Source organism: Gymnoscopelus braueri, assembly GCF_963280865.1.
Source record: "Gymnoscopelus braueri genome assembly, chromosome: 1".
Taxonomy (NCBI): domain Eukaryota; kingdom Metazoa; phylum Chordata; class Actinopteri; order Myctophiformes; family Myctophidae; genus Gymnoscopelus; species Gymnoscopelus braueri.
This window is the reverse complement of record NC_137603.1, coordinates 60,153,024-60,163,862: the sequence shown is the minus strand read 5'-3', so window position 1 is coordinate 60,163,862 and position 10,839 is coordinate 60,153,024. Positions and strand designations below refer to the sequence as shown.

Here is a 10,839-nt window from a genome sequence, read left to right as displayed (position 1 = left end):
CAGTTTAAATTATTGTGATTTATTGTGACATATGGATGAAGAATAAACAGAATTTTCATAATTCCATTGTCGTGTGTAATATTTAAGCATTCATAAGACATTTTCTTCTCTGCCATCAAATGTGTGCATCTTGTGTGATAGCTGACCAAACTCAGCTCATAAAACCAGACTTTTAAGTTATTCTGCGCAACCAATGCATAACCGCCAGTTTTGATCAAGTCTATTTTTATTAATGCATTTCAAGTACTTCAAAAGGAAATTACATCTTTGCACAATACTTTTTGCGATTTATTTTTTTAGTAAAAATTTTCAAAGTGAGCAGAATGGGGAAATAGAAACCAAAAGAAAAGAAAAAAAAAACAATGAACAGAAAAAATAAAACACCACTGGAGTGACTGTATAAAACACAGCAGACATTAAAATCAGACAGTAAATATTAAACTTATTCCATTCTGAAGTTCTCTCTGTTCACATCTCGCTTGTATTTCAGTGCACATTTTTCTCAATGACTCATCGCAAGAAATGTGAAAGACAGAAAGAAAAATAAACCCCCGTCCCTAAACACCCATCTATAACCCGGAACATACCATAATAACAAGAAAACAAAAAAGAAAATATTGAGAGAAAGGGGTAACTGTAGCCAAGGAATTCACACCAAAAATAAATCTGAACAGCCTGTCAAAGATAATGAGAAACATTCTTTATATTCCCGTTCAGGAACGACACAAAACAAAACAAAGAAATGTTACCATTAGCACCAGACAGCGCAACAAAACAAAAATATCTCGTACAACAAATCCCATTTTTCTCTTTTTATTTAGAAGCTTAAGTTGTCGATGTTTCACATGGAGTATGGGTAGCTATTTTTTGTCATTAAAACGAAAACAGCGTTTTTCCATGTTACCCATTTGGGAAGAAACAATGAAGGCATTTCTCTGTGAGGGTGCTTGTGAGACTCTGCATAGAATCTACCTGATGGAGACTGAGGCATTAGTTCATCCTCATAACTAGCAATGTACAGCAGATAAAATGGCAGCTAATCTGGTTACAGGTCGTTTCCGAAGATTAGAAAAAATATCGCATTCTTTCTGGCTATGCTCGTTAATTTATATGTACTCTCCGAAACCAGTATGAAACTAAATACGTTTTTTTTTCTTCTATTTTGCCAATAATGCAACCGAAAGAGTAAAGACCGATTTATTTATTTGCGTGCCGGTTGTCGCTACAAAAATAGATCTACAACAGATCTACAAGCTCGCAGATCAGCGATTTTTGACGATACCGGCGCCCAACTATATAAAAACTTGATCTTGATGGCTTTTCACATGGGAAGCGAATGACGCGCCTAGTAATTCATCTTCAATGAGAGGTGAGAGTTCGGGTAGTGGGTAGGCCTGTCACAATTCGCCTAATCGCAATTCTTTGAGACTAGCCCATACCCGGTCGACCCAAGACACCAAGACAGACAGACAGAGGTTACTCCAATTATATAGTAGGATTAGGATTATATAGTAGGATAATCGCTATTATTTTGTATAATCGTCATAATGGTTTCCATGTTGAAAAATGATGTTCATATATTTTCAAACATTTTCAAAAATAGTGGAAATAGCCAATCTAACTTGTAGAATGGCTATTTCCACTATTAATGTTTTTTATTTTAAAGTATAAAGTTATTAAATATGTCAGTCATTTCTTTGTATGTTTAGGTCATTTGTCAAATCTGCCCTGTGCAACTTCAAAGCCTAAAATCCAAACAGAAATGTAATTTTTATTCACATATTCCAGTGTTTGACAAAAACACAATAAAATCGTTAATCCCAATTATTCGCGTGACAATTAATCGTAATGTAAAATGTCATAACCGTGACAGCCCTAGTAGGGGGGGACGACAACAGGTTAAGTGACAAGCGTGCGCGATCCCATAAAATCGTCGCGTTCGTGCTCGTCTCCTGCACCACTCTGAAGTGAAGAGTTGAAATGTGTTGAACAGTTTTTTTCCCTACGCAACGGGTCGTAGATATGTATCTATTCACATGAGGAGCGCAGTGTCAAAGCCCACACCACGGATCCAAGTGGGTACACGGCTAGTGTCTTTCCCTGTGTAAAAAAAATAAGCAGTTTAAAAGCATTGCATGTTCTCACCCAAATGGCGGCCCAAAGGTAGGTTGACCAAAAAAATCCATTTGGCTGGAGGCAACTGAAAATGGACATCAAGCTGAAGCATTTTCTGTTCATTAAGGTTTCCTCAAACCTAAACCTTCAGCAATCCAGACTGTCAGGTAGCCTATAGTGACACGCGTGGTTGACTTCTGACCCCGGGTTTGTGACCTTGCAAGTTCGTGTGGGCAAAAAAACACCCAACGTAGGTCAGTAATAAACAACTTTGTGAACACTTGCACACATGGGGCAGAGGAGCATTAACGATACCTTACATGTAACCTCATATAGCCTTTCACTAAAAGTTGGCATTGTTCCCATGGTTTTGTCTGGTTGCTGGGTTCAGAAAGCGGGTTCATTTCATGCAGGTTGCAGGTGTTTACTTTCACCATGTTGGGGGCGGTTGCGGGTGGCTGAATAGTAAATAGGAGAGAGGAGAGGCGTCCATTCGCACGTCACTACAAGAGTCTTTGAATAGACTGCCCCCGGTGGTCAGTCAAGGTCAGTCCCAATGCCACACTGATGCATGTTCCATAATAGGCACATATTCTTATTTTTAAAACGTATTTACAATAGACTAATGGGCAGTAACTTAGGTCTCTGTTGGGAAGAATATCCCCACATTAGAACCGAATCATGAAAGGTCAGGGGTTAAGATCCTTACTGTACATACCAAGGGAGCGTTTGTTTTTTAATGCGATTATTTTGCGGAATCATACTACAGCGTCACACAAAAGCATCAACAGTAGCAGATCGACACGTTTCGAGCTTGTAGATCTGCTACTTTTGATGCTTTTGGATTTGAATCCTGAAAAGTAACAGTTTCCACCCGACAGACGTACGAAATATTACGCGGGCATAAAGCGACCGCAATCTTGATTCTGAACGTGGTCGATTATTCGCGCTAAATAAAGGCATCAATCACCCTGTATATGAGGCATCAACTATATTGAATAGTTTTGATGCGAAATACTCGCTGGTGATATCCGTATGGTTTATTCGTCACACCCCCCTTCCCCCCCCCCGGTGTACAAAGACCTTTAGGATGAAACAAAAAGAGAGAAATGACAGGAATGAATGACCGACACCATGTGATCACTGATAGTTTTGCCCGATAACACTTCGGTGAACACCCAGCTCAACTCAGCGCTACACTCACGACAATGAAGCCACGATAAAACATTTGAATTTTTAATCTCTAGTTTTCATCAGTCGACTCAAATTCCTCCACATATAGAAAATAATCTGAACTGCAAAGTAAAAATCAATAACAGTAAAATCCACAAATCACATTAAAGCCAGCCCACTGTCTTTGATCATTAGATTTGTAATGCACAGCCCGAGCATAGAAAGATGACACAAACTGGCTTACGAGTGGTTTTGTAAGATCATCCGCAAAGTGGTTGTAATTCAACAAAACTGACGATAGATCAAGTAAGATATGTTGTTGATGAAGAACGACACTGTGACTGTCTGTGTGTGAGTAGCCTTTTTCCCAAAAGGCGTTGGCCAGCATTTGTCCCCCCGACCCCTAGCCAAGAACAACCTATGACTTTTTCGATGTATCTTTTTAATGCAACTCTGGGCCAGTTTGCACACAGGCTCCTCCTAGGCAAAAAAAGCACAGAAGATTCTCTTGTCTCGTCTCGTCGATCTTTCAACTTGGAATGAACAGACAAAAACTAACATCTGTAGTACTATAGTGGTTGTTGTTTTTTACAAATGTGTCAGAAATCAGTGCCATGAAAGCAAATGAGTCAGGGAAAATAGCCATTACAAAAGAATGTGATACAATCAAGTTGTGGGGGAATAAAAGCTCATCTTTTACCATCGATCCCAGCCCCGAACTTTACGGAAAAAAGGAGCCGCATGATTTCTTCCACCAGAACATTAACCACTTAAGCACTCAAAAATAGCCAATCTACAAGCTCACACACACACACACACCACGGCACGTTATGAGCTTGTAGATTGGATATTTTTCGAAAACCTTTTGAACATTTTGACCTGTAATGACTTGCTCAAAAAGGTAAACCAGGGTTGAAGTGGTTAATCTCATCCCTCAGTAATAATACACATATAACCCATCTCACCCTCACAAGCCTCATCCATTAATGAGACATATCCAGTGGACATTCCATCAGTAATGACATAACCCCTGCCTCCAATAGCAGCTACTGAATGCCAGTACTGTGAGCCACATATTAATATAGACACAATGCCAGGGATATTTTTTTTGCCATCCTTGCTCGGAATACCACGCACACACACACATACAGCCATACTGTATTTTGAGCTCCGCCCGTACACTTGTTGGCTGCTTAATTAATCCTGAGAAAGTGAATTAAAATGGTAAATAGTCTTCAATAATAATCAGCCAGCAGAATCAATTCCATATGAAACTGGGAAAAAAAATGAGAAGAAAAACAAACTATATCGCAATACCTGTACAATTGCACACAGAAAGGACATGTATGCTTTAGAAATAAAAGCTTTGTTTTTATATATCTTGTCTTAAAACAATCTAATTACATTGGCAAAAAGAGTCTCTCCTTTTCCTGGTGTTTGATTGGCAGGAAAAAGCCATGTGACTTGCAGTCCCGTTAGCGTGCTCATGGTGGCAGCACCTCAGAGAGTGAGAAACAGGAGAGGGAAAAAAATATATATAGCGTTTAAGTCAAAAAGTGGAGTGATAAGTGAAGGGTTTTCTACCTCAGTGGAGCTGCTCCCCGTCCTCCTGCATTCTGGTAAAAAACGAAAAGAACAATAGGCTCTATGCACAGCAGCCATACTGGAAATAAATTGGGCCTCCTCCTTACTTCCTTCACATGTGTTACCAATGATGCTAATGAAGGTTGTGTTCGAAGCAGGGTGCTGATATTGTGCATGTTGGCTCACTGTAAACACTCCGCCACACCAGTGGGTCTCAAAGTGTGGTCCAGGGGACCCTTGTGGTTCTCCAAATGGCCCCTTGCGGGTGTGTAACTCTGAGAGTGTACAAATGGAACCAAATGGTTCCATTTGTACACTCTCAGAGTTATGGTGGTCCTTTAAATTGAAATGTTTGAGAACCACCGTGCTAAATGGAACAGAGCTTTAAAATAGTATGATTGATAACACTTGTGAAGCAAGTAAGGAAGCGGCCCCGATTTCTTTCCAATATGGCTGCTGTGCATAGATTCTTTTAAATAAAGACTACACAATAGAAGTCATTTCCTCCCTCCCGTCCCTCCTTTAAGACTGTTGTTACTGTATGCTTCTTCTTTTTTTCTTTTTAAACCCGTCAAAAGCTGTGTGAACCTCTTGCTTGAACCTTGGCTCTGGTAGAGGGCAGAGAGAGGTTTCATGTCGGGGCCCGAGAAAGTGAAAAGGTGCTGTCTGTCCAGTGGAGATATCAGTTCTGTTTGCCACAGAGGAGTTTTTTTTGTTGTCATAAGAGTTTTGCAATAGGTTGTGGGTGGTAATAAAGGTAACTCTTTGGAGTGAAGTGCTCCCAATACGTAGGCACTAGGAAGAACCAAGGCAAAGAGAGGGAAACCCATAGGCTGGCCGAGGCGCTCGCGCTCTCTCTCTTTCTCTCTCTCTCTCTCTCTCAGCGTCTCATCTGATTCATCGGAACGTTCTCTCTGGGCTGACGCTGGTGCTGCTGCTGCTGCTGCTGGCGGTGGCCCTGGTACTGGGACTGGGACTGGGACTGGCTAGCCGCCTGCTGGGCTCTCCTCCGCTTCAGTGTACCTGGAGGAAACAGCAGCTCTCAGCATGACAGACTTTTAAAAAACAAATAGATATAAGTTAAGGCCGATAAGAGGCCGATTCTACAAAATGCCTTAGTAGTTCTCAACACAAAAAAAATTGGAAGACCCCCAAATTGATAAATATATAATTGGCCGCGGACCCCCATCTGAAAATGTTTTGTGCCAGAGAAGATTTGTCTTAAAAAAAGAAATCTAAATTATTTAAAGTTTTTCAAGATGTTTCAAAAATAGCAGATGTACAAGCTCGCAGCGCGGCACAAAGTGAGCTTGTAGAGCTGCTATTTTTTTAATAGCCGATGCTAAAATCTAAAATCCCGGTTTTAATGGGTTAAACAAATAAATAAGTTAACACATTACTTATTATCATATTAAAGCTGTAATCCAGAACTTATTTAAAATGGATAAAACGTTATGTTATCTCATCTCACTATGTTTGTGCGTTCACGTTTCCCACAGCACACAAGTTGCCTCCAAACTTGGCACACATATCGTTCATGGCTCTGGCCTTATCCCTCTTTCAATTTGCATTAACGGTCCATTATTGGCCCATAATAATTAGCAGAAAGAATACAGCTTATTTTTCATGGCATTAACCAATTTATATATACAACAATTGTTTTTAAATCATTCTAATTTGGCTGGGTGGTTTATAACATATTATTCTGTGGTCTGACAAAAATGGAATTCATAATACTGCTCATACTGGGTTAGGGTACTTCCTTGTTTACGGGTTCTTTAAGGTGGCGAGACAATGGCTGACTGCTTGGCATGGAAGATGCTCTACTCACCAACTGCAAGCCAATGCTCTACAGAGGACGGTTAAAACATCACCAACATCACTAGCCTGGGGACCTTTACACCCAGACGGTCGCAGGGTGCAGACTCTGTCATGCTGGCTTTCCTCAATCACCGTCAACACAGTCAACAAAGGTCATGGCCAAGAGAATGAGAGTTGACATCTAACCTGCCTCACAGGCAGCTCTACACTGCCTTCTCTAGGGCAGTGGCTCTCAAAGGGGGGTCCGGGGACCTTGGGGGGGTTCCAGGGGGTCCCCAGCAAAAGTGATTAATATAGCGTCACAACCATTTTTAACCATTTTATCCATTTATACGTTGGCTATTCAAAAATAACAGATATACAAGCTTGCAGCGCGTCACTTCGTGCTGTGCAATCTGCTATTTTTTAACATAAAAAATAAACTTCTCTTCTGGGGGTCCCTGGCACAATTCTTTTTAACCCATTAAGACCTGAGGCGATTCTTTAAAATGTTTTCTAAATCCTAACAGTTTTTTTTAAAAAATCTGGAAAAGATTTTTTAAAGATTTTTCAAAAATAGCAGATCTACAAGCTCATAGCGCGGCACTCGGGCGCTATGAGCTTGTATATCTGCTATTTTTGAATAGCCAAAGAAATCTAAAGTGACACAGATGCGTTCCAGGTCTTAATGGGTTAAGATGGGGGTCCGCGGTCCTTGACACAAAAAAGGTTGCCCTGGTGTAGACATCTTACATTCTCGGGGGTTGATCCTACTGTTTTATGTATGCATAGTACAGTACCTGGCAGTGGTTTGTGTGGAGGCAGCTTGGGGTTGGAGCTGGGCGTGTGGACGCTGCAGATCTTAATGAAGCCAGCCATCAACATGATGAGAGCGATGCCCATCAACAGCACCGCCCACCAGTGAGCCTGTACACCACACACACACACACACACACACACCTCTTTTTAACATCTTTAACACATTGACTGCCATTGACGTCTATAGATGTAAATGTAAATTACGGAGAAAAAAAACACAAAAAGTTAAAATATGGAGATTCTGCCCGACAGCAACAAAATAGGGCTTAAAGGGGTAGTTCACCCCAAAAATGACCCCATGGAGACTTGATTTCATGGATATTGTTTAGTTTTGTCACATTCCTAAGCCAATAACTTGATGACCGGTAGCGGTTCCAGTAGGAGACACAAAGAGTCTCCTTTGTGTCTCCTACCGGAACCGCTGCCTACCGGTCCGGTGGTCTGAAATTATTGGCTTAGGAATGCGACAAAAACTAAAAAAAAGTGTATTTTTGGGGGTGAACTATCCCTTTAAGTAGTTAACGTGGCCGATGTGGCTGTGTAGTGTGTGTGTGTGTGTACACACTCACCACTATCCACTCGGCGATGTTCTCGTACAGCTCGGCGTTGAAGATGGCCTTCTTTAGCCGGGCCAGAGGCCCGTCGGCGTCCACCAGGCGGCACTTCATGAACACGTCACAGTAGCCCTTGAAGTCGTTGCACGGCGAGCCGGGCTGCAGGGTGGTGATCTTCTTCTGGAAGAAACTGGCCCACTTCTCTGAGCCTGTGCTGGCGCAGGTGTTGGGCTTCACTGCAAGGTAGTAAGAGGGACATGGATTGATCCATTGATTGATTGTAAAATCAATTGAAATTGCAAACAGCGCGTGGTACAGGTAGACATTAACCCATTAAGACCGGGAAAGCATCTGTGTAATTTTTTTGATTTCTTTGGCTATTCAAAAAGAAATAGCAGATCTACAAGCTCATAGTGCGGCACCGAGTGCCGCGCTATGAGCTTGTAGATCTGCTATTTTTTTGGAAAAATCTTGAACATTTGTGCAAATCTTTGGATATATAGGTTTTTTTTTTTTTACTCAAATCTTTGCTTCTGGGGATTCTATAAATGTCTTCTAAATCCTAACAGTTTTCTTAAAAACGTATGTTGCTATAATCAGTGTTTCTCAAACTTTTTAATGTCAAGGAGGCCCAAAATTATATGTACAGTATTTGGCCACCGACCCCATCTGAAAATAATTTGTTCCAGGGACCCCCCAGAAGCAAATTATTGAGTTAAAAATGTTTGCTCAAAAAATATATATATATTCAAAGATTTGCACAAATTTTCACGATTTTCCCAAAATATGTAGCCAAAGTATAAAATAATGGTTTAAGTGGTTACACAGATGCGTTCCCGGGTTTAATGGGTTAAAGCTAAAAGGATAACACAAAAAAGTCCTAGGGACTTGTTTCCATTGTGGTCCCATGTATTCAAACATAATAACACAATAATACATGTCATCAACAAATACAAAACACGTTGGCAGTGAATGACACCTCCTTTTGATGGGAATTTACATTCACCTCCCCTTGTGGTTCTCCTGATAGATGTTTTTTCAGGCCAATTTATTTGAAAAGAAACCAGTGCTACACATCCTTTAATGGAGGGTGTCAGGGCATTCCACATTTTGGTGTCAGAGCAGTAGAATGAGACTTTTCCCATGTTTGTTCTATAATTGGGTGGTACCAGATCATGGTCGCTCCCTCTAGTGTTGTGCCTGTGGGTGTCACTCACTTTGGAGAAGTAGTTAGACATGTACAGTATGAGGTATTGAGGGCATTGAGGGCAAAGCCCCTTTGAGCATCTTAACACATTGAGTGCCAAACACGAGAATCTTTGTGTTCGCAAATACACCCGTCGAGTGCCATAAACGAGTCCGCTCCAATGATAGGATTTGGAGAAAAAGGCCCATATCTCCATACTTTTTTACAGTGGTGATCTCTCTGCAATGGCGGATCGCGCTAGAAATATCATTGTTCCAGTCGTAAGTCGGGACCCTTGAACATCGCCCAGACACCCTTTGTTTACATCCGGGTCCTCGTGGAGGATTCTACAGCTCTAAAACGATCGGCGTAAACGGTAAGAAACGCTGGCACTGGATGTACCCTGTTTTAAAAAAAACCTCTGGCACTCGATGTGTTAAATACCAATCCCATTTTTATTTGCTTAACCCCATCTTCTACCCTGAGCCATCCCAGACTGGCAAAGTGTGTTGGAATTACAGTAAGTGGGTCATGGGCTTAAGGGCGAGACACCTTTTTAGACTGAAGCATTCAAATCAAAAGAGTGCAAAAAAAACAACAACAACACGTAGCCGCTAGTAGTTTGTTTGTATAATTGCCTGACTTGTTAATACAACATGAAATTATTTCCTGTTTGGTCTGGAAGATTACTGCCATACTGCAATGCGGAAGGGCTTGTGTTGTGGCAACAGTGAGTTAGATCGTGCCCAGCTCAGATACAGATCCAAAGAGCCTGTAGCTCTCTCTCCGACTGAAGGCTGTTGCGTCCAAAGAGCTTTTTGTTTGTTTGGAGTTAGGTTCTGCAGTATCTGCCACCAGTGGATAACGTAACTAAGTACATTTACTAAAGTACTGTACTTAAGTACAATTTTGAGGCATTTTTTACTTTACTGGAGTACTTCCACTTTTCAATACTTTTACATCTACTCCACTACATCTCGGATCCAAATATTGTACTTTTACTCTTTTATTTCGCTACATTTATTTGAAAACTTTAGTTACTAGTTACTTTGTAGATTTTGACCATTATTACAAAACATACATTAACCACTTCAGCACTATATACATTTCGGCCATTTGAAAATAGCCGATCTACAAACTCACAATGCGTCGCATCGCGACACATTGTGAGCTTGTAGATCTGCTATTTTCAAAAGATTTTTATACAATATAATTTTGAAAACTTGAAATTGGACATGCTGCATTAATGAGTACTTTTACTTTCGATACTTTAAGTACATTTTGATGCCAATACTTTTACTCAAGTACATTTTGAATTCCGGACTTTTACAGAGTATTTCTATATTGCAGTATTGATTACTTTTACTTAAGTAAAACATGCGAGTACTTTTCTCCCCCGCTGACTGCCACTCACTTTTCTCCATGCAGCAGACGTGGCACAGCTCGGCCGCCTCGTCCTTGCCCTCCTCGGGGGCACAGGTGCACACCTCCAGACCGTACTTCTCACAGATGGAGCCCGAGCATCCCTGTTGAGACCCCACACCCAGCGTTAACATTATTCACACATCCCTGTTGAAGCCCCACACCCAGCGTTAACATTATTCAGAC

The 10,839-nt window shown here is 41.1% G+C and overlaps 1 protein-coding gene across 2 annotated transcripts in view; it reads right to left on the bottom strand.

Annotated features, from left to right (window-relative positions):
• The window catches only part of LOC308091208 (disintegrin and metalloproteinase domain-containing protein 10-like), a 486,352-nt gene that overhangs the window by 355,854 nt on the left and 119,659 nt on the right, over nt 1-10,839 (bottom strand). The window contains exons 13-16 of one of the 2 annotated variants that reach the window (XR_013933681.1): nt 10,646-10,757; nt 8,061-8,281; nt 7,473-7,599; nt 5,281-5,895 (exon numbers count right to left, since the gene is read on the bottom strand). Coding sequence is in view for 1 of the 2 variants with exons in the window: in XM_080436649.1 (XP_080292775.1) it covers nt 5,753-5,895; nt 7,473-7,599; nt 8,061-8,281; nt 10,646-10,757 (603 nt within the window). In the remaining variant the exon portion in view is untranslated. Of the gene's footprint in view, nt 1-5,181; nt 5,896-7,472; nt 7,600-8,060; nt 8,282-10,645; nt 10,758-10,839 lie in introns of those variants that run through there. The other variant, XM_080436649.1, reaches the window with a different exon arrangement.